General features: G+C 51.1%; 1 protein-coding gene across 1 annotated transcript; it reads left to right on the top strand.

The window, feature by feature from the left end:
• Positions 1-615: 615 nt before the first annotated feature.
• NUCB1 (nucleobindin 1) lies at positions 616-21,807 on the top strand. Its single transcript, XM_082862574.1, has 13 exons — positions 616-694; positions 1,080-1,216; positions 4,052-4,159; positions 6,983-7,115; positions 11,313-11,416; positions 13,857-14,042; positions 14,311-14,401; positions 19,203-19,261; positions 19,541-19,633; positions 19,724-19,816; positions 20,157-20,327; positions 20,771-20,867; positions 20,980-21,807. The coding sequence occupies exons 2-13, from the start codon at positions 1,091-1,093 to the stop codon at positions 21,090-21,092; spliced, it is 1,374 nt and encodes a 457-aa protein (XP_082718700.1). The 5' UTR covers positions 616-694; positions 1,080-1,090; the 3' UTR covers positions 21,093-21,807.
• The last annotated feature ends 1,850 nt before the right edge of the window (positions 21,808-23,657 follow it).

The following is a 23,657-nucleotide window of genomic DNA, read 5'->3' on the forward strand; positions in this document are numbered from 1 at the left end:
GGGTCTCTGGGAAGTAAGCAGGGGGGAGAAAGAGGGCTTAGAGGGAGGGGGGATTCCCACTGGGACCTGCCCTAATCCCCTCCCTCCTGGCTCCCCACGTTCCACTTCCAACAAAGCAATGACCCCTGGCCTCTGCTGTAGCCAGGCAACCCTGCTCCAGGGGTTCTGAATTGGAAGAGCATGCAGGTGTTCCTTAAAGGGACCTGACAGAGGCCGCATCGCAGGCTCGCTCTACACCTCTCTCTTATATAATAAACTTATAACGTGACCTGTGCCAACTACTACCGATTTGTAATTTACAGCCACTTCTAGGAGAGAAAATAAATGGGAAAACTACAACTCCCATGAGGCGAAGAGGCCAAGATGCCCGCGGAAGCTGACTCATTTTCCCCTGGCCCAACAGGGAGTTGTAGTTCTCTTTGAAAGTCTCTGTTCTTTCGCCTAAAAAGCAGGGTATGTGGCGTCAAAAGGTAGGGCTTCCGAGAAAGGAGGCTCGGCTTTCGAGAAAAGGCCAGCGACTTCGACAAGGGGCGGGGCCGCTAGACAGGGGCCCGAAACCTGGAGCCAGCGCGGACCAATCAGGCTGCTGAGAGCGGATCCTCTGCGGAGAAAGTGGGCGTGGCCTAGGGGGGAAATCGTAGAGAACACACCGGAGGTCCTAGCCCAGGAAAACGCCCTCTGCGGTGAAGGAGAGGTAAGGGGCTGGAGGGTCCTGGACTCTTGGGTCCTGGGGAGAAGGGAAGCGGGGCACCAGAGGGCTGGAAAACTGAGTCTCGGAGGACACCAGTACCTCCAGATCCTGGGAAAAGAGGAGGCTGGGGCCCTGGACCTTTGGGCCTGGGGAAAGAGGGGGTCGAGATCCCGGAATCCTAGTCTAAGCAAAGAGGGTGCTGGAAGCCAGGACTCCTGGGTCTGAGGAAGGAAAGGCTGGAGGCTCGGGATCCTGGCTCCCGGGAAACGAGACGCTTTGCGTCTTGATTCTTGGAAGGGGGCAGGGAGCGGCGCCGGGAGTCCAGACTCCTGGGTCCAGGGGAGAAGGAGGCTTGGGACAGACTTATTCCACCTCTCCGCCCCCACAGACCACGCCGCCATGCCTCCCGCTGGGCCCCGTGCAGCCCTCCTTCTCCTGTCACTTCTGCTGCTGCTGCGCGCTATTCTGACCGTGCCCCTGGAGCGGGGGGCGCCCAAGGAGGAGAATCCCGCGACCGAAAGCCCCGTGAGTGGCGTGCCCTGCTCGCCAGCCAGGTGTTTGCAGTGGTACTACAATTCCCGTGCCCCCGTGGCCCCTGGCTGGCTACGGATGCGGCTTGGAGTCTGCCTGCCATTCTTTGCCGTCCCAGGGCTTTGACGTGGTGAAAAACTTGGGGGCGGGTGTGTGTGTGTGAGAGAGAGAGAAAGAGAGAGAGATTTCTAAGCCCCTGACTTTGAGATATGGAAAATCAGGTCAGATTTTAGATGAAAAATCTGCATCACCCCCCCGCCGCGCCCCACCTAAACCTCTCTGCTCTTTTAAGACGCCCTCCCCTCGAGAAGGACTCAAATAAAAAAACTACATTTCCCAGTAGCATCTTGAGCAGGTGGTGTTAGTTAACTGGGGTGTCCTCACATCATGGAGCTCATGGGAGTTGTAGTTTAAATTATGATAGGGCACGGTAACTGCTCATTTATTCCAACTTGTGTTTATCGAACACTATGAAACCTTTGGTCTTAGGGAATTCGGAACTTGGAAAGATCCTCAAGGCCAGTGCCCTGATTTGTGGCCCGAATCCTACAGCTCCCACTAGGAATGGACACACCACTGTCTCTGGAACAAATCATCCCATGCTCCTGTATGACAGGTCCCCACCCAGCAAGTGAGGCCTTTGCTCCGTGAAATCTTTGCAGACACAGAAGGGCAGCTTGAGTCCCCTTGCCTTTCATTCATTCCACACATTTCGTGAGCATCTTCTAGGAGCCAGGCACAGTGCTAGAGCAAGCCCCCTGCCCTCACAGACCAGCTTAGTTTGCTGGGAAGACAAACGGCAGGGCCCTCTGAGAATGGACACCAGGGGTGATGGTCAGGGAGGAAGGAAGGGTCATTTGAGCTAAGATCTGAAGTGCAGGGAAGAATATTCCAGGCAAAAGGAAATGCCTGGGCAAAGGCTGCGTGGTGGAGGAGAGCATAGTGAGTAGAAGGACTTACAGGAGGCCAGTGTGGCTGAAACAGAGTGAGTGAGGGGGAGATGAGGTCAGAGAAGGAACAGGGGGAGATCCCACGGGGCCTTGTGGGCCATGGTGGAGACTTTCTTTATTCTGAGGCTACTAGAGTGTTATAAATGTCGATAACAACAATCATAATAACGTTGACAGCCCTTACTAAGTGCTGAGTTAAATATTTAAAGATATTAACTGCTCTAATCCTCACAACAGTCCCTATAAGGTGGGTACTCACTAGCCTTACTTTACAGGTGCGGAAACTGAGGCACAGAGACGTTAAGTAACTTGCCCAAGGACTAAGATTGCCAGACTTAGCAAATAAAGACACAGGACACTCAGTTAAAATTGAGTGGGTTTCAGATAAACAACGAATAACCATTAGTATAATATACTGAAAGTTATTCATTGTTTTATCTGAAATTTAAATTTAACTAGGCATCCTAGCAGTCCGAACAAGGTCACATAGCTAGTAATTGGCAGATTTGGGATTCCAGCCCACTGTGTTTGGCTGAATGATGGCCCCCAAAGATGTCCATGCCCTAATCCCCAGAACCTGTGAATATATGGCAAAAGAGTGTTTGCAGGTATGATTGAGTTAGGTGGAGAAATTATCCTGGCTTATCCAGGTGAGCCCAAGGTAATCACAAGGGTTCCATATAAGAGCCAGACAAGAAAGTCAGGGTCAGAAGCGATGTGATGATGTAAGCAGAGGTCAGAGTGATGCAAGGCCACAAGCCCAGGAGTGTAGGCAGCCTCTACAAGCTGGAAAAGGCAAGAAAGCAGATTGTCCCCTAAAGTCTCCAACATAAGCTCAGCTCTGCTGAACCATCTTGGACTTCTGACCTCCAGAACTCTAAGAGAATAAATTTTTATTACTCTAAGCCACTTAAGTTTGTGATACTTTGTTACAGCAGCAATAGGAGATTAGTACACCCACAGTGCCATAGCTGGGTGATCGGCTCCCATTTATCACCTATGGTGTGTTCCTCAGCAAATGTAATGATAGCGGGCTTCCCTGGTGGCGCAGTGGTTGAGAGTCCGCCTGCCGATGCAGGGGACACGGGTTCGTGCCCCGGTCCCGGAAGATCCCACATGCTGCGGAGCGGCTGGGCCCGTGAGCCATGGCCGCTGAGCCTGCGCGTCTGGAGCCTGTGCTCCGCAACGGGAGAGGCCACAACAGTGAGAGGCCCGCGTAACGCAAAAAAAAAAAAAAAAAAAAAAAAAAAAATGTAATGATAGCTATAGTAGACTGAGCATCTTCTAAAGCCTTACCGTGGTGCCAGGCTTTTTATCTCTTACTTTTCACCATAGCTCTGAGAGGTAAGAAATTTATTGCCTATTTTACAAATGGAAGAGTGAGGCCCAGGAAGAGGAAAGTGCCAGCCAGCTACACGTGGCAGGGCCAGGAGCCCAGGGATTTTTGTCTGTCTTGTTCGCTTGCTGTGCCCCATAGAACAGTGCCTGGCACGTGGTAGGGGCTCGCTGCATGCTTGTTGAATGAACGAATGTATGTTTCACTGCTTTCCAACAAATACCAGTGTGTCCACTCTATGGGCAGTGTTGAGCTGCGTGTTTACCCTTGTGATTTTAATTTCATCTCCACTACAGACAGACCTGGGAAGAAGTAAGAGCTGTGGCCCGGAGGATCAGGCAATTTGCCTGGGGTGACGGAGCAACCAGGGTCTGCTGGCTCTAGAGCCTTTATCCCATGGGGCAGGCCTCCCGCTCAGGGTTGGGGGCTGATCTCTGGGCCCCTCAGCAGGTGCCCAGGAGAGCAGAGCCTGGGTCCTACCTGCAGGGAAGAACCAGAGAGGGACAAGGGCTGAGGCTACTATGTTCATTCCTGTTGCCTTAGGACACAGGCCTGTACTACCACCGGTACCTCCAGGAAGTCATCAACGTGCTGGAGACAGACGGGCACTTCCGGGAAAAGCTGCAGGCCGCCAATGCTGAGGACATCAAGGTGCGGCTGGGTGCGAGCACACTGGGAGGGCATGCATGCTCAGAGGGCAGAATTCCAGGACGAACCAGGTTCCCTCAAGGGGAACCTTCCAGCCATCACAAAACTGAGACTCGGGAGAATTCACTTCTCGGGGTCACATAGCTGGGAAGGGAGCTGGGGAAGACAGAATGTGTGGTTAAGTGTGGATGTGGATGGTACATGCCTCCCAGTATCAGCTCTGCCAGCTGTGTGGCCTCCCTTCACTGTGCCTCAGTTTCCCCATCTGTAAAATGGGGTAATAATAGAACCTGCATCATAGGCCCGTCCGAGGTAAGACGTGTAAAAGGCATGGATGTGCACAGTGGCCATTCTCAGTAAGCGCAATTTGAGGGCTGGTTCTGTGAGTTCTCAGCACAGTGCTCTTTACACAGGAAGAATTCAAAACACGGGAGATGCTGTCATCACTCACATCATCTCTAACTTTCATGTTAGACCTCTAGAGGAGCTGTGATTCTCCTCATCTTACAGAGGTGGACACTGAGGCCCTAGTAGCAGGGTTTGTCCTTCCTGGAGGCCTGGGTCTCAATCCCTGGACTGACTGAGCCTGGAGCCCACATCCCACCCCATCCCCCAAGCAGTGTTCCTCGGAAAGGATGCTGACACACACACACACACACACACACACACACACACACACACACACGCCATGAGGAGACAACACTGCCTGCCACCACCCCACCCCACCTAGACTCCCCTCCCCGTTCAGGTGCATGTTGGAACATCCCACCTGGGGGATCCACCCCAAGTTCTCCAAACACCTTGGGCCAGAGGAGGCCCCAGGGCCTGGGACTGATGCGGGGAGGGCAGCCCCGCTCTCCCCAAAACCTCCCAGCATTCCTTGGGCTCTTGTCCATCCCCATCCACCTGGCCCCCGACAATGGACGGGCATAACTAGAGACTGCTGAGCCCAGCCCATCCCACTGCCCAGCTGAGGAAACGGAGGCCCTATAGGCCACCCAGCTTGTCCAAGGTCATACAAGTGGAAAATGACATCAGAAACAGTGGCCACGTAGGCAGGCAGGTTCTGGAGTGGGACAGTGGCAGGTTCCAATCCCAGCTCCACCTCATGCTCTTCTGCGCAAGTGGTGGTCACACCCCTCTGTGCCTTGGTTTCCTTCTCAGAAAACGGGGAGGCTCATGCAGCACTTTCTGTTGCGGGGAGATGGGGGTGGGGTTGTGTGAATCAGCGAAGCGATAATCCCCACTTTGAGGCTTTGGTGCAGCCTGTCATCAGCCTTCAGTAAATGTCAGTTGTCCTTGTTACTGGTGGTGATAATCTCAGCCCCATTTTTGAGGTCCAGAGTAGGGAAACAGTGTGCTGGGGTCACGCAGTGCAGTGGTGCCAGGACTGGGATTTGAACCCAGGCCCCAGGACTCTCACTCTGGGGAGACATGACGCCACCTGTGTCACCAGGCTGGAAACTGGCCTCCTGTCCTCACTGTCTGAGGAACCTTGGGCCAGGGGCTTCTCCTCCTGAGCCTCAGTTTGTTCATCTATAAAATGGGGTTGTGGGCAGGATTAGAGGACGGACTCAGTGAGTCCAGTGCAGGACTTGACTCATCGTAGGTGCCTGACTGGTTGAGGTTAACATGACTGGCACTGCGGTCCCTTTGTCCTGCTGCCTCTGCAAAGGCCACGCCCCCTGCAGGCTGGAGAGACCCAAACGAGTGGCTGAGAAAGCCATCTGAGACAGTGCAGGGTGCTGGGGTGGCCGGAGGAGGGACCCAGTCTGCCTGACAGTGAGAGAAAGCTTCTAGGAAATGGATTCTCCCGAGTGAGGTTTGAATTCTGAGTGGGAGTGTCTGGTATAAAAGTTGAAACGGGGGGGAGGGGGGAAGGGCGAGGTTTCAACAGTAGAACTGTGTGTACCAGTGAAGCGTTCTGGTACCTTCAGCTGTCTGCTGCTGGCTCCTTATAACTGGCATAAAGACAGAGGGATGGGGCTGGAGCGGGGACGGCAGGGAGGAGGGGTAGGCATGGGCAGATGCAGGATCTTGCAGGATCTTCAGTGTTAGGCCCAGGGATTCGGTCCTGTGGGCATTGGGGAGCCACGGGGGTGGGGGACTGTGAGAAGGAGAGGGGTGGGGTCAGCACAAATGAGAAACAGACATAATCCAAAGTGATGATAGAGGTAACTCAGAGAAGGCACCCTGCTCAGCACGTGTGTGTGTGTGTGTGTGTGTGTGTGTGTGTGTGTGTGAGAGAGAGAGAGAGAGAGAGAGTGTGTGTGTGTGTGTGTGTGTGTGTGTGTGTGTGTGTGTGTGTATGTGGTGGCGTCAAGGGGGTTGGGGATTCTTCCAAGGGAGGTGCCGTCTGCTTTGAGTTTATTTTGCTTGTTTGTTTTAATTTTATTGAGATACAGTTGGTTTACAATGTTGTGTTAATTTCTTCTGTACAGCAAGGTGACTCAGTTATACATATATGTATTCTTTTTCATATTCTTTTCCATTATGGTTCATCACAGGACATTGAATAGAGTTCCCTGTGCTCTACAGTATGCTTTGAGTTTTGAAGGACTGTAAGGACCTGGTTAGGCTTGGAAAGCAGTGACAGGGAGAATCCCAGGCAGAGGGACCAGCATGTGTAAAGGCCTAGAAGTGGGAAAGAGACGTGAGCCATGAGTGTGATCTGATGAGTGACGGGAAATAAGAAGGGCCTCCAGTGCCAGGCTGAGGGGCTGGCATCTTGTCTCGGGGCCTCTGGGGAACCCCAGGAGGCATCAGAAAGCTCTTAGAAGGCTCCAGAGAGGGCAGCCTGGTTTGTGTCCCCTCTCTCCCGGGCAGAGCGGGAAGCTGAGCCGGGAGCTGGACTTCGTCAGCCACCATGTCCGCACCAAACTGGACGAACTCAAGCGGCAGGAGGTGTCAAGGCTGCGGATGCTGCTCAAGGCCAAGATGGACGCCCAGCAGGAGCCCAGTAAGCAGGCTGGTGGGGTGGGTGGAGCTGGCGATGTTGGGGGTCATGGGGCAGCCTCCCTCCCCGGCCTCCAGGTGATTTTGGCAGGTGGAGCCAACTGGGGCGTCATTCTCTCCACCCCTGTAAAATCTGCATGGAAGATTGATCGAATTTTCTTCCTAGCACAAGCTGCTATTAACATTACTCGGGAGATGTTAGTAATTTTAGTTGCTTGGGTGGTTTTTGATGTGTTTTTAATTTTTATTTTAACAAATCAGGGTCATTTAAAATTTTGATGTCACTTCAAACTTACAGAAAAGTTGCAAGAATACTACCAAAAGCTCTCAAATACCCTTAGCCCAGATTCTGTAATTGTTAACGTTTGCTCCATTTATCTGTAGTTCACATTTGTGAGTTCCTTGCAGACACCGTATTCCTTTATGCCTAAATATTTCAGTGTGATTTTTCTTAGAACAACAATGTTCTCCTACAGTACTATAGTACAGTGATCAAAGTCAGGAAGTTCAACAGGTTACACTGTACTTTTCATTGCTTACTTATTCTTTCTCTCCCCCACTAGAATGATTCTAATTTCCTGGCATTTATATGTGAGGCTATATTTTATAGTCTAATTGTATGGCTAAAAAAGAAAAACAAAGAAAGAAAAGAAAGAAAAATGTACCTGGAAGAGGGAGATTTGAGTGGATTTAAATTCCAAGATCCCATCTTATTTCTAACATTCCTAGATACAGTTTCTTGGAGCATGTGTCTGGACCATGCTATTTCTTTTAAATGACTTTATTGAGATACGATTCGTATACCAAACAATTTACCCATTTGAAGTGTACAGTTCAGTGATTAGTATATTCACAGGTATGTGCAACCATCATCAATTTTAGAACACCTTTATCACTCCAAAAAGAATCACTAGACCATGTAACTATCACCCCTCTATTCCCCACTGCACCCCTGGCAACCTACTTTCTGTCTCTATAAATTTGCCTGTTATGGACATTTTGTATAGATGGAATCATACGATAAGTGATCTTTTGTGTCTGGCTTCTTCTAGTGTAATATTTTCAAGGTTCATCCACACTGTAGCATGCGTCACTGCTTTATTCCTTTTTAGGGCCAAGGAATATTCCCTTGTCTGGATCTACCATATTTAGTTTGTCCATTCATCCATTGATGGATATGCGTTGTTTGCATCCATTGGCTACAATGAACCATGCTGTTTTACTCATTGTAGCTTTGTGGGATATTCTGGTACTCCTGGGCACCTTTTGGCTCGTCACTAAGTGTAAGAACAATCCCATTTTACTGAGATTTACCTCCAGCTTCTTCTTTCATCTCCTGACCCCCTTGAGGCTCCTGTGTTACAGATGGGGACCCTGAACGTTGGTAGATGGTGTTAAGGGTCAGTAAGAGAGCTGAGCTTTGTTTTCATTCCTATCTGATGCCTCTTATCCATTGATCAAATATGTCTTGAGTTCTACTCTGTGCCAGGCACTGAGCAGGGTGCTGGGGCTCTAAGGTGACCGGACGGGCATGGTCTCCAGCCTCCTTCTGCATAACCAGCCATGCCTTCCCTGTCTTGCTGTTTTAATTACTACAGTTTCGGAGTCTGACTCGATCTCTGGTAAACTGGCTGTTCCCTTGTCATGAATGAGAAAAAATCCCTCCCATCAGTTGGTTGCTTATTACATCCCATACGCTAAGCTATGTACTTCAACTTTTGTCCCTTCAACAACTCAGGAATCTCCAGAATCTGATTACTTCTCTCCACGTCCATTGCTGTCACTGGGTCCCACTTGGATCAGCGCAGTCTCCTCCTCCCTGGGCACCCTGCCGCCGCCCTTGCTTTTCCCACTATTTCCTGTAGAACAGCCGTTCTTAACAGAATCCTGTTAATATCTGGATTCATTTCCTGTGGCCACTGTAACAAATCAGCAACAACTTAGTGGCTTAAAACGACACACATTTATTCTCTTTACCTTTTGGAGATCAGAAATCCAAAATCAGTTTCACTGGACCAAAATCAAGGTGTCAGCAGGGCTCTGTTAGTTCTGGGGGTGCTATGGGGGGGAATCTGTTTCCTTGCCTTTTCCAGCTTCCAAATCTTCGTTCCTAGGCTGGGAACCTCTTCAAATGCAGCAGCGTAGCGTTTTTCTCCAGTCATCACATGGCATTCTTCTGTAGTCAGATCTCCTGCTGCTTCCCTCTTACAAGGATTACATTTAGCCCCCTTCTCCAGTTAATCCAGGATCATCTCCCCATCTCAATATCCTTAATTTGATCACATCTGCAAAGTCCCTTTTGCCCCATGAGATCACATATTCATAGGTTCCAGGGATTCAGATGTGGACATCTTGGGGGGGGGGGGCCTTTTATTCAGCCTATCACAGCACCCAGTTCAAATCCTGTCCCTCCTGTGCTCAGAACCAGCCACGGCTCCCCAGTGCCCTCAGGATCAAGTCCACACTCCTTGCTAGTTGGAGGCCAAGCTGAGCCCTGCCACGCCCATCCTAGCCCCTCCCTTCACCTGTGTGCCCTCTCACCTGACCCTCTGGCATCAGCATTTTTAGTACGGAGGGTAACACATCTTTCTCACCTTGGGACTTTTGCCTGTGACATTCTTTCTCGGGGCTCTTGGCATGGCCAGTGGAGCTTTGGTCTCAGCCCAGATGTCGCCTCCCTCGTCCTGCCCTGACCGTCCTTTGTGAAGAGTCCTCCATTTGTTTGAGTCCTTTGTGGTCGTGTGTTTGTCCCTTACTCACCTGTTCTCCATCTTGACCGGGTGCTCCAGGGGACAGATGCCGTCACCATCTGTTTCCTGCTGTGTCCACAGTGCTAGGCACAGGGTCGGGCCCAGAGTATGGCTCAACACGTATCTGTGGCATGAATAACGAATTATGAGACTTGATCTGTGCCTGTCTCCTGGGTCTGTCCCTCCTCTGGGCTCACCCAGGCCCAGAGCTGCCGCCACTACAGCCTGAGTCACCTGGATTCCAGCTGCCTGTGTGTGTGCCTTTCACCCCCACCAGCCCAGGAGCCACTGGAGGTGCAGGCCCGGGTCTGATTCACATGAGAGCCCCCAGGAGGTCTCTCAAGATGTGTGTCCAGTGGATGAGTGGGTGCCAAGTGTGTCCTGGTCTCTCCCTCTCTGCCGGGAAACTCTCATACAAGGAGGCTGCATTACTTTGCTAGGGCTTCTGTAACAAAGTACTACAGACCCGGTGGCTTAAACAATAGGCATTGATTGTCTCACAGTTCTGGAAGCCATAAGTCAAAAATCAAGGTGTGAGCAGGGGGTGGTTCCTTCCGAGGGCTGTACAGGAGAATCTGTTCTGGGTCTTTCTCTTTGATTTGGAGATGACCACTCCCCCTCCCCCCGCCCCCGCCATGTCTACTCACATTGTCTTCCCTCTGTGTGTGTCTCTGTGTCCAAATTTTCTCTTTTTATAAGGACTCCTGTCATATGGGATTAGGGCTCATCCTCATGACCTCATTTTAACTTGATCACCTCTGTAAAGCCCCGCTCTCCAAATAAGGTCACATTCTGAGATACTGGGGGCTATCAACCTCCCTGTGAATTTGGGGGCACGCAATTCAACCCATAACAGAATTAAGTGTCATGTGCTCTGGAGCCCAACTAATCCTCACTCTGCCTCTTCCTAGATGGTGACCTAGACGTCACTTCCCCTCTCTGGGCCTCAGTTTTCACATCCATAAAATGGGATAATCACAGAACCTATGTGAGATTTTTGTGAAAAGTAAATGCATTAATATATTTAATATATTTAGAGCAGGGCCTGGCACATAGTACATGTTTGATACATGTTGGTTATCATCATGGTTATTATTATTTTCAGCATCAGACTCAGTTGTGGCATCACCTCGTCCAGGAAGCCCTCCCTGATTGCTCCAGGCTCATTCAAGCCATCCTCTGTGGGCTTCTCCTGTGCCCTCTGTGATCTCCTTTAGAGCACATCCAGCCCAGGATAGTTTTTGTTTGTTTGATTTTTGGTTTTTTGCTGTGCTATGCGGCTTGTGGGATCTTAGTTTCCCAACCAGGGATTGAACAGGGCCCCCGGCAGTGGAAGCGCTGAGTCCTAACCACTGGACTTCCAGGGAATTCCCGCAGGATAGGGATTTTGAAAGAAAGAACGTTCCATGAGTTGTTCACCCCACCACCGCCCCGTCTTCCCTCTCATCCAGATGTACAGTTGGATCACCTGAGCCTCCTGAAGCAGTTTGAACACCTGGACCCTCAGAATCAGCACACATTCGAGGCCCGGGACCTGGAGCTGCTGATCCAGACAGTAGGTTGAGGGGGACCTGGGGGCAGAGGACTGAGGGAAGCTTTGTAGAGGGGGAGAAGGGAGCAGACGCTGGGATGTGAGCCCACTCACCCCTGCCTGGTGTTCTCTGAGGCTAGCGGCTGCAGAAGGGCTGGTTGTGCCTAAAAACCGTCCCCAGATTCTCTACAGGAAAGCGGAGCTGTGTGCGTGTGTGTCGGGGTCGGGAGGTTGGCTCCACTCACATCTGGATTCAAATCCCTCTCCTATGACTGGGGGCAGGAATTCCCTCTGTGTCCTTGCTGTAGGCAGAATAATAGCCCCTCAAAAGACGTCACGTGCTGTCTGCGGAACCTCTGGCTCTGTGACCTGATGTGGCCAAACAGACTTTGCAGTTGTGATTAAGCTGAGGAGCTTGTGATGGGGGGGATGAGCCTGGGTTATCCAGGTGGGCCCTAAGTGTCATCACAAGGGTCCTTGTGAGAGGGATGCAGGGAGTTCCCTGGTGGCCTAGTGGTTAGGATTCTGGGCTTTCACTGCCAAGGCCCAGGTTCAATCCCTGGTTGGGGAACTGAGATCCTGTAAGCCATGTGGTACGGCCAAAGCAATTAATAAATAACATAACATAAAATTTAAAAAGAGGGAAGCTGAGGGAGATCTGACTACAGTAGAGGGCGACAGTGTGACGACCAAAGCAAGGTGGCTCTGCTGCTGACTTTGAAGATGGATGAAGGGGCCACAGGCACGTATGCAGCTCTAGAAACTGGAAAAGGCAAAGAAGGGGGTTCTCTCCTAGAGTCTCCGGAAGGAGCACATCTCTGCCAACACTGTAATTGCAGCCCAGTGAAACTGATTTCAGACCCTGGCCTCCATGCTGTTAAGATGATGAGTGTGTGTTAAGCCACAATAAAAAAATAATTTGTTAGAGCAGCACAGGAACAAACGTAGTCTTCATGTGAGAAGTAGGATCTACAACCCTGCCTTGTGGGGAAGGCCAAGTTCGGGGCTGGGGAGTGGCACGGGATGCTCAGGTCTGCCCCTGCCTCTTCCCTGCTCACATCCCTTCTGTAGCTCCGCAGCACCCCCAGGACAGAACCTACCTCTCTGCCTGACTTGAGCCTCAGCCTGCTTTTCTGGCTGACTGGAGCTCCATCTAGTGGCCATGAAGATAATAGCAGCCATTTGATTGAGTCCATGCCTGACCTTCGTCCCCGAGAGATGGTTCTGCCGCTTATTTCCAGAACATTCCAGAAACTGTCCTCTTTCCTGCAGCCGCTCTGTCATTCTCCTGGTCTCAACCCCAGAGATGGGCTCCTTGCTTCTGCCTTCCACACTCAACAGCAGGGTTTCTCAACTCGGCACTCTTGACACTTGGGGCTGGATAATTCTTTGCTCTGGGGGCTATTTGTGCATTGTGTGATGTTTAGCAGCATCCCTGGCCTCTACCCACTAGATTCCAGTAGACCTCCCCTAGTTGTGACAACCAGCAATATCTTCAAACATTAACTGCTGTCCCCTGGGGACCGTAGTCACCCCAGGTTGAGAACCTCCGTCTGTTCCCCACCCAACAGCTGTATTGGTTTTCTATTGCTGCCATATAACAAATTACCACAGACTCAGTGACTTAAGACAACAGAAAGCTATCCTCTTACAGTTCTGGAGGCCAGTAGTTGAAAATCGGTATCACTGGACCAAAACCAAGGTTTCCTTAGAGGCATCTGCTTCTTGCCTCTTCCAGCTTCTGGGGGTTGCCAGCATTCCTTGGCTTGTAGACACATCACTCCAGTCTCTGCCTCCACCATCACGTGGCATTCTCCCTGTGTCTCTCTGTGTCTTCTCTGTAGCCTTCTTGTAAAGACACTAGTCATTAGAATTAGGGGCCACCCTAATCCAGCAGGACCTCATCTTAACTAATTACATCTGCAAAGATCCTGTTTCCAAGTAAAGTCACATTCTGAGGTTCTGGGTGCACATGAATTCTGGGGGGACCCTATACAACCCAGTATAGTATTGTTATCACCATTTTCCAGAGGCAGAAACTGAGGCACAGAGAGAATGAGTAACTTGCCCAAGGTCACAGAGCTAGCAGGATTTGTTCACATGGCAGAGCCTAGATTTGAACCCTGGGCAGAATAATTAGAGACCTCATGTTGTTTACCCCCTAGCTGTACTGCTTTCCATATTAAGTCACCTCATGTGCTGTTCCTTATTATTTATTCCTCCAAGATCTTGAGATTGTGGAGGACTTAAAAGAAGTGAGTTAAAGTTGCTATTGTATAACCATCCTCGTCTTTTGACCGAAGAGAGAAGGCTATGTATTATGGGACAAAAGTGACATCGGGACATAAGACCCAGCACACGTGGAAGTTGGGCCAGGTTCAGAGCCAAAGGCCTGGCATTCGGAGTTTGGAATTAGGGGCTGGGCATAGAAGTGAGGTGAGAGTGACCGTCTGCCTTTCCCCAGGCCACCCGGGACCTTGCCCAGTACGATGCAGCCCATCATGAAGAGTTCAAGCGCTACGAGATGCTCAAGGAACACGAAAGACGCCGTTATCTGGAGTCCCTGGGAGAGGAGCAGCGAAAGGAGGCAGAGAGGAAGCTGGAAGAGCAACAGCGCCGGCACCGAGAACACCCCAAAGTCAATGTGCCTGTAAGGACCCCCATTCATGCCTACCCCCCACAACCATGTCCAACTTTCCAAGCGCCACAAGAAAGTAGCTGAAAAACTACAACTCCCAGCAGAGCTTGAGGCAAAAGGCCCCTTTTAATGTACCCAGCTACCTCCAGGGGCTTCTGGGAGTTGTAGTTTTATTGCTTGAGGGGAATGACATTTTAGGGATGGGGGTAAAGGGTTCTCTAGCTTTATCCTATGGGACCCAGACCTCTTGCTCATGAGCCCCCGGCTCTCCCTTCCACAGGGCAGCCAAGCCCAGTTGAAGGAGGTGTGGGAGGAACTGGATGGATTGGACCCCAACAGGTTTAACCCCAAGACCTTCTTCATACTGCATGGTAAGGAGGGAGTCCCAAGACCCAGGCTAACGCTGAGGCTCTGACCTTTCTGGGGCCTGAATGCTAAGAAGAGGTCTCCCTAACTCACGGGGCTTAGGGAGGCCAAAGAGGTCTGAGCCCCTCTCCCCTGGTGGTCTAGAAGGCCCTGTCCCTCCCTGTTGTTGGGAATAGGATGTTCCACGGAAGAGCTCGTCCTTTTTTCTGGGATACACCAGGCCTCTGGGTTCTAAGGACTGACTGGTGTCCCTAACTGAGCAAACCAGGCTTGTCTAGGCCTGGGCCCCCCTCCCATGGCAGCCCAGAAGCCCCGGTCGCTTCTGGGGGCTCTATCGCTAAGCAGGGGCTGCTCCCTAGTAACCAGGCCTCCAGGGACCCGGGAAGCCCCTTCTCCATGGTGATGCAGGGACATGGTCCCCTTCATTTTCTTCCTGTCTGGAAACATCACCTCTATGTCCAGCCTCTAATTCCAATCTCCAAACGCCAGGCGTTTTGCTCTGCATCTGGATCTTATCTCCTGATGTCACTACTTTTTTTTTTTGCACCGTGCGGCTTGCGGGAGCTTAGTTCCCCGACCAGGGACCGAACCGGGGCCCTTGGCAGTGAAAGTGCGGAGTCCTAACCGCTGGATCACCAGGGAATTCCCCTGATACCACTTTTTGCCAGGTCCCCTCAGGTGTGCCCAGGAACCCGAACCAAATGCTATAGCCTGTCACCAGAGCTTAGCAGGGTCTGATTCATTCATTCAGCAAATGTTTACAAAGAGACCTCTAAGGACCAAGCTTCACGGAGACCCTGTGTGTACAGCTGTGAACAAAAGAAAGTCCCCCTGGCATCACAGAACCAGTGATCGGGCAAACAGATAGTTCTGTAGTTCAGTGAATCTAAGTGACCACTGGAACATAAGATGAACACTTGAACACTTGAATTTTACATAAACTGCCCATTAAACTAACACATCATCGATGCTAAGATGCCTCCCAACTTTATGGATGATAAAATATGGGGAGAAAAGAAGTGCATCTTAGAATCAGTGAAGTAGATTCTATAGTAGATGATCAGGTAGTCACATTACCATGGAAAGGAGGACAGTGGGATTAAAGGTCTAGAATGATGATTTTAGATAGCCTGGTCTGGAAAGATTTTTGCTAGACCAGCACTGTCCAGTAGAACTTCCTATGCTGATGGAAGTGTTCTGCAGCTGTGTTGTCCAATACAGCAGCCACCAGCCCCATTTGGCTTTATTTTCTTTTTCTTTTTTGGCTGTACAGCATGGCATGTGGGATCTTAGTTCCCTGACCAGGGGTCGAACCTGTGCCCGCTGCAGTGGAAGCGCGGAGTCCTAACCAGTGGACCGCCAGGGAAGTCCCTGTTTTTTTTTTTTTTAAACGAATGAGGCAATTTATTAACCCAGCATCATTTGTTCTTTCATTTTAATTAATTTTTATTGGAGTATAGTTGATTTACAGTGTTGTTAGTTTCTGCTATACAGCAAAGTGAATCAGTTATGCCTATACATATATCCAGTCTTTTTTAGATTTTTTTCCCATATAGGTCATTATAGAGTATTGAGTAGAGTTCCCTGTGCTATACAGTAGGTTCTTATTAGTTCCCATGTGGCTATTATTATTAATTAAGCACTTGAAATGTGGGTTTTACAACTAAGAAATTGAATTTTAATCAATCAAAAAATTTTTTAATTTATTAAATTTATTTATTTTTGGCTGCGTTGGGTCTTCATTGCTGCGTGCACACTTTCTCTAGCTGCATTGAGCAGGGGCTACTCTATGTTGCAGTGAGCGGACTTCTCACAGCGGTGGCTTCTCTTGTTGTGGAGCACGGGCTCTAGATGTGTGGGCTTCAGTAGTTGTAGCACGCGGGCTCAGTAGTTGTGGCGCACGGGCTTAGTTGCTCCACAGCATGTGGGATCTTCCCAGACCAGGGCTCGAACCCATGTCCCCTGCATTGGCAGGCAGATTCTTAATGGCTGTACCACCAGGGAAGCCCCTGATCAATTAAAGTTTTTAAAATTTGTAATTGTGGTAAAATACACTTGACATAAAATCTACCATCTTAGCCATTTTTAAGTGTACATATCAATAGTGTTAAGCATACTCACATTATTGTGCAGCAGTCTTTTCATCCTTACAAAACTAAAACTCTGTATTAATCATCAACTCCCCATGACCCCTCCCACATCCCCTCGTAACTTCTGTTCTCTTTTGTCTATGAATTTGACTCTTCTAGCTACCTCATATAAGCGGAATTGTAGAGTATTTGTCTTTTTTATGACTGGCTTATTTCACTTAGCATAATGTCAAGAAAATGAATCTTTCCTTATATTTGATTGTTACTCATTTAAATTTCATTTGCCCCATGTGGCTAGTGGCCGCTGGATTGGACAGCACCGCTCAAGAGAGATGACATTAGAACCAAGACCTCAGTGAAGTGAGGGGGTGAGCCTCGAAGATATTTGTCTAGATGGGGGGCATAGCAAGCACACGCAGGGGAGAATGAACTTGGTGGGTTTCCAAGGTCACTGGAGCCGAACGCTTGAAGAGAAGAATGATAAGAAAGGGAATTCCTGGGGGGCGTGGGATGAATTGGGAGATTGGGATTGACATCTATACACTATTGATACTATGTATAAAATAGGTAACTAATGAGAACCTACTGTACAGCACAGGGAACTCTACTCAGTGCTCTGTGGTGACCTAAATGGGAAGGAAATCCAAAAAGGAGGGGATATATGTATACGTATAGCTGGTTCGCTTTGCTGTACAGTAGAAACTAACACAATAGCGTAAAGCAACTATACTCCAAAAAAAAAAAAAACTCATAGATAAAAATTACTGGACTTCCCTGGTGACGCAGTGGTTAAGAGTCTGCCTGCCAATGCAGGGGACACAGGTTTGAGCCCTTGTCCGGGAAGATCCCACGTGCCGTGGAGCAACTAAGCCCGTGCGCCACAACTACTGAGCCTGTGCTCTAGAGCCCGTGAGCCACAACTACTGAAGCCCGCGCACCTAGAGCCCGTGCTCCACAACAAGAGAAGCCACCACAATGAGAAGCCCACGCACTGCAACAAAGAGTAGCCCCCGCTCGCCACAACTAGAGAAAGCCCGTGCACAGCAACAAAGACCCAACGCAGCCAAAAATAAATAAATAAATAAATCTATTTTTTTTAAAAAATTACCAATTTAACCATTGTTAAGTGTAAAAAAAAAAAGGAATTTCCTGGCGGTCCAGTGGTTAGCACTCTGTGCTTTCACTGCTGAGGGCACGGGTCCAATCTCTGCTCAGGGAACTAAGATCCCACAAACGCAGCCAAAAACAAAAAAGAAGAATGATAAAGACTGCTAGGGAGGTAACAGCCACCCTAAGGGTAAGGAATTTGGATTTTATTCTGTCTTGGGTGAGACACAGCAAAAGGATTTTGAGCAGAGGAACTGACCCCATCTGCTTTAAGGGTTGGCAGGATCCGTCTAGGTGCTGTGTTGAGGACAGGCTGTAGGGGCCAGGGCCAAAGCCAGGACCCTAGTTAGGAGGCCTGAGATGCTGGTGACTGGACCGTGGAAGTAGGGAAGAGTGGTCGTGTTCTGGATTTGTCTTGAAGGTCAAGCTGGTAGGACTTGAGGATGGACTTGACGAGGATTGTAATGGAAGATGAGTCAAGGAAGAGAGTCAAGGGTGGAAGAGCGTCAAGGGTGGAAGAGTGTCAAGGGTGGAAGAGAGTCAAGGGTGACTCCGAGGTATTTGGCCTGAGCAACTGGAAGGATGGAGAGAGAAGGGCAAGCATGTTTGTCAGGGAAGATTGGGAACTGGGTCTGTCCATGTCAAGCTAGAGATGTCTATTAGACATTTATGTGGAGATGGAGAGTAGGCAGTTGGGTATTCAGGTGTGGAGGCAGCTTGCGGATGGCATTAAAGATGAGGGACTGGAGGAACCATCTAAGGAAGTCTTGCCAGTAGAACTGTTTCTGTAATGATGTTCTCTGCTGCCCAGTATGGCGGCCACCAGCCATATGTGGCTATTGAGTGCTTGCCATGTAGCAAGTAGGACTGATACACTGAAATTTTAATTTTATTTAAACAGCCCGTGTGGTTAGTGGCAACCATATTGGACACATCTGAATATTTGATAGGGAAGAAGTCATTGTCCCCTGTCCCCTACACCACCCGTAGAGGTCAGGAAGAGGACAGGGCCAGTGAAGGAAAATAAGGGCAGCTGGAGAGGAGAGGGTGATGTTCTGAGAGCCAAAGGCAGAAAGTCAAGTAAGGTGCAGGCTGAAGCTTAACCATTGGAGTTGCAAGGTCAGGGTTCCTGGCCGCCTCCCTGGGACCAGTGCGGGTGCTGATCTGCGTGAGCAGAGGAGGCGAAGGCAGTGAGCATGGTGCATGTGGCGGAGGAGTCTGATTGGCAGGGAGAGGATTCTTTGGTGATCAGAGTCAGCCCTGGGCTGGTTCTCTGGGAGACGTCCCTGACACCCCTGTATCCTGGGCAAAGGGCTGATCCTGTGCCCAGGTCACTGGGAGCTAGAGATCAAGTCATTCTGCATGACAGTGGGCCCAAGAATGGCCCCAATGGAGTCTCAGGACCCTGGCAGGGAAAGGGCTGTCTTAGCAACGGGCCAATGGGGCACTGAAGCCCGAAGGCCACCATCCTACTGTCGGAGACCCGTTGTTACCTATCCGCTGAGAACAGACCTCGCATCAGCCCAGAATTCCTTCTCCAACAGGTCGCTTAGGAACTTGACCCACTCCGTCTTCAGTCCCCCAAGACACCTTGTTGTCTCTTCCTCAGATATCAACAGTGATGGTGTCCTGGATGAGCAGGAGCTGGAGGCCCTCTTCACCAAGGAGGTGAGTATCTTGGAAGCCATGGGCGCAGAGGATGCCCAGGTCAGCAACGTGTCCCCTCGGGATCCTAGTACTCCCCTCAGGTCCCCCTGGATGTGCGTTCAGGGGGAAAACTACAACTCCCGGCAGCCCCTGAGGCAAAAAGAGGCTGTCAGGAGTGGCAGGGTGTCCCAAGGACTGATGGGAGTTGAAGCTGTCTGTGTGTGTTAAGAGGTTGGGTAGCCTGGGAAGGAGCTTGCCCTGGACCTCTCAGTACATCCTGCTTTTTGCTTGACCCTGCAGCTGGAGAAGGTGTATGACCCCAAGAATGAGGAAGATGACATGCGGGAGATGGAGGAGGAGCGGCTGCGCATGCGGGAGCACGTGATGAAGAATGTGAGAGGAGGGCCCCGGGCCGTGGGTGAGGGCGGGGGTAGGGGTGGAGGGAGGTCCAGCTCTGTTGCTTACCCTTACCTGGCTCCCCAGGTGGACACCAACCAGGACCGCCTCGTGACCCTGGAGGAGTTCCTTGTATCCACGCAGAGGAAGGAGTTCGGGGACACCGGGGAGGGCTGGGAGGTGAGGACACGGAAGATACTCTGGATCCTGACTGTGTCTCTCTCTCCCAGACCTAACCCTTCTTTCGGGGTCTCTGGCCACTTCTCTTTCTCTCTGGGTCTCTGACCTCCAAGCCCCCCAGCTCTCTGTCCCCCCAACCTCCTGGGTCGTTGTCTCCCCCTCTCTGGGTCCCTGTTCTCCCACTGCTCCACTCTGGGTCTTTATCTCCCTTCCCACCTCCCACTCAGGTCTCTCCATCCACACGCATGGCCGAGGCCTCCCAGCCTTCCCTGAACCTCCTCCATTAGCGGGGCCGGGGCTAGAGCCCCCCTGCTGATGGCCCCTGTCCTCACCCCGGCAGACAGTGGAGATGCACCCTGCCTACACGGAGGACGAGCTGAGGCGCTTTGAGGAGGAGCTGGCTGCCCGGGAGGCAGAGCTCAATGCCAAGGCCCAGCGCCTCAGCCAGGAAACTGAGGCTCTGGGTCGCTCCCAGGGCCGCCTGGAGGCCCAGAAGAGAGAGCTGCAGCAGGTGACTGGCCAGGGAAGGGGGTCCATCCTCTGAGCCCCTGGCGGCCCTTGTCCTAGTGTGTCCAGACGTGCGGAAGGCTTACAGCCACTGTGTTAATCACTGGTAGATCCTTGGGTAGCAGCTGCCATCTTGAGTAAGGGCAGACGTTGTCCCCATCCCTGGCTGCTCTGTGGCTGCCATGTTGGATAAGGGCAGTGAGGTTGTAAGCCGGAGAGAGGGGAAAGGCCGAGGAGGGAGGAGGAGGCTTCCCTGTCCCAAGGTGTGACCCAAGCCATGACCAGGGAGGGAGAACTGGATCTTTAACTAGTATTAAGCCCAACTCTCAATGAGGGAGAAAAACTGAGGCCCATGGAGAAGGAACTGGTCCATGACCACTTAGCAGGTTGCCATGGAGACTCAACATCATACCCTCTTGCCTCTGTGATCTCCCCCACCCCCTGCAGGCCGTTCTGCAAATGGAACAGAGGAAACAGCAGCAGCAAGTCCACAACAACCCAGCACCCGGCCCTGAGGGACAGCTCAAGTTCCACCCAGACACAGGTGCTGGCCCCTGGGCCCAGGGGGCCGGGAAGGAGCTGGGGGCCCAGACTCCTGGGTCTGAGAGAGGAGGGGCTGGTAGTCTAGTGCTACCATTTTCTTCCTCCATTTCCAGATGATGCACCTGTCCCAGCTCCAGCTGGTGACCAGAAGGATATGGATCCTTCAGAAAAGAAAGTTCCAGAACAGACCTCCAAGTTGCCCCAGCTGGAGTCACAGCACCTGTGATCCTTCTGGGACGCCGGGTTCCTACTGAAGCTGATGGGGGGGGGATGAGGTGTCACAATCAACCTTCTTTGGGGCCTGGCAACACCTGTGGCCTGCTAGGTCGGGTGGGATGCGGGGACAGGGCACTTTCCGTATTGCTGCCCGAGCCATGTATCTGCTGCCTCAGCTTCCACAGCCTTCCAGTCTGTGGTTCCTTCTTTCTGTCCCCCTCCGAGGGACCTGCCTTCGCTTGTCCAGTCAAGTGCTCACTGGCTCAGCCTACCTTAGGGAAGCCCCCTCCCTCCCAAAATGGTCTGCTCCATGCCTGCCTTTCTAGTTGCTTTGGTCTCAATGCCCAGGTTGTGGCCACTCTGGAATCCTGCATCCCCACAGCTACTGGAATCCTGCCTGCTGCTCTGGGCCCAGCTTCTGTTGGTTTATGGGGCTTGGGTGGTCCCTTAAGACCTTTCTCTACCTTTTGTGGGACCAGCGATGCCTCAAAAACAGTGTCTCCCCCACGGCTGGGTGTGAGGGCCAGAAGAGTCCTCAGCATAGCTGATCACCTCCCATACCAGGAGCCCTGATGTCTTGGCCCCTAGCCCCTTCCCCACACAACCCCAGAAGGGTCACAGAGCTGACTCCACCCCAGGATCAGGTTCCAGCCCCTCAGCCTTTCTGGCCTTATCTCACATGGCTCCCTACCCTGCTCTGTACTCTGGTTCCAACCAAATACACTTCCTGGAACAAATCCATGCGTCTGTTTCTTTGTAAATCCTTTTCCTTCTGAAACTTCAGCCATGTTTCACCTGCCAAAGTCCTCCTCGTTCTTTAAGAATCAATTCAAGCATCATTTCTGAGAGGCTCTGTCCTGGCATCTTTGTCCTCTCCTGATGGGTCCGCTGCCTACGCACACGCACACACACACATGCACCTTCAGTAGGATCCTTTCAGCCACAAGGACAGAAAACCCAAACCTAGGCTTAAACAATAAAGAAAAATGTATTATTGCCCAAAACAAGAAGTCCCAAGGTAGGGTGACTCCAAAGCCTTCAGGGAACCAGGTTCTCCCATCTCCTAGCCTTGCTGTGGGAGGTGTGGGGGCTGTACTCCTCTTGTCCCAAAGTGGCTGCAGCTGCTCTGGATGTCACACCTGTCTGCACTAACAGCTGACAAAGGAAATTGGCAGAGGCTACAAATCAGAGCCTCTTCCCACCCCCCCAGAGCCTGTTTACCAACATGTCACTGGGCATGAGACAGGTCTAGTTTAGTGTCCAAAGAGAGGAAGAAATGTGAAGGAGGCCCCAGTGATTAAAAAATTATCTGGGATGCTCATTAACAATACATATTCCCAGACCCTGGAATGTCCAAGGAAGTTTCCTGGGAAGGTACATGTGCCACGCCCGCCCTTCTCCCCTGCTGAACCTCAACAAAAATGACCTTTGCCAACAGCCACAGCCTCTCTGCTTCTCTTGGAAAACTGGGAGCTGGGCCTTAGTGACCCAATCTGGAAAATGGGCATAAAATGGTAGCAGCTTTCTAGCATCCTTTGAAGGATCTGAAAATAATAATACACATGCGTGGCATAGCTTCTGGGCTGAAATTTGAGGTTAGCAAGTAATAGCTGTTATTGCTATTAAATGGACATGTCTATACAACTTATGTCTCTGGGAGCCTGTCCTTGACTCCCATATCTAAGGAAACCCATTCTAGTCACCCAGGATGCTTTTTACTTTTTTTTTTTTTTTTGCGGTACGCGGGCCTCTCACTGTTGTGGCCTCTCCCGTTGCGGAGCACAGGCTCCAGATGCACAGGCTCAGCGGCCATGGCTCACGGGCCCAGCTGCTCCGCGGCATGTGGGATCTTCCCGGACCGGGGCACGAACCCGTGTCCCCTGCAGTGGCAGGCGGACTCTCAACCACTGCGCCACAGAGATCTTGGCAGTGGTGGTTTGATGGGAGCTGGAGAGAGACCACCATCCAAGGGGTCACTAGAGCATAAATCGGGTGGAAGGATGTGCGGGGGCGGGCGGTCAGGATCACATTTCCCACAAGCTCCTGGAGCAGACGTGTATGAGCAAATCCACAGTTTGCCTGCCTCAGCCTGTGTGACCTTGGGCAGGGAACAGTATATGGGTAGGAGGTGTCCCTAACTGCACCCTCCCTTAACCTCTCTCTGCCTTTGTCTCCTCATCAGTAAAGGGGAGATACCACACTATCCACCCTCTGGTGAGGAGTAAATGGGATGGTATACAACAGGCCCTAGCACACAGCAGGTTCTCTATAGATGTTAGCTGATTGGCCCTTCACTTTGAGGTCAGGCCTCCAGAAGCTCCAGGCCTCCATCAAGGTATAGAGAGTCGTTTCAACAGGAACGTTCACAAGTGTTTCAGTGGCCTTATTGGCAAAGCCTGGGTCATATGCCCCTCTGTGTGGAAGGGGTAGGAGATCATTCCCACCCAAATTACAAGCAGTTGGAGGGGGGCTATATGTGGGTGCTTGGCCAACGAATTAGGGTTAACTCTGTGTGCTCTAGGAAAGATCTAACTTTCATATTTTTCTACAATAGTGAGAATAGGTTAGGTTATGC

The sequence above is a fragment of the Leucopleurus acutus genome (genome assembly GCF_964270905.1).
Source record: "Leucopleurus acutus genome assembly, chromosome: 20".
Taxonomy (NCBI): Eukaryota; Metazoa; Chordata; class Mammalia; order Artiodactyla; family Delphinidae; genus Leucopleurus; species Leucopleurus acutus.

Excerpts from the sequence above, each read along its gene's own strand:
- NUCB1 (XM_082862574.1), top strand. The coding sequence starts at position 1,091 with ATGCCTCCCGCTGGGCCCCGTGCAGCCCTCCTTCTCCTGTCACTTCTG. Across the intron at positions 1,217-4,051 it reads ATCCCGCGACCGAAAGCCCC|GACACAGGCCTGTACTACCA; the intron begins GTGAGTGGCGTG and ends CTGTTGCCTTAG. Across the intron at positions 14,043-14,310 it reads ACCCCAAAGTCAATGTGCCT|GGCAGCCAAGCCCAGTTGAA; the intron begins GTAAGGACCCCC and ends TCCCTTCCACAG.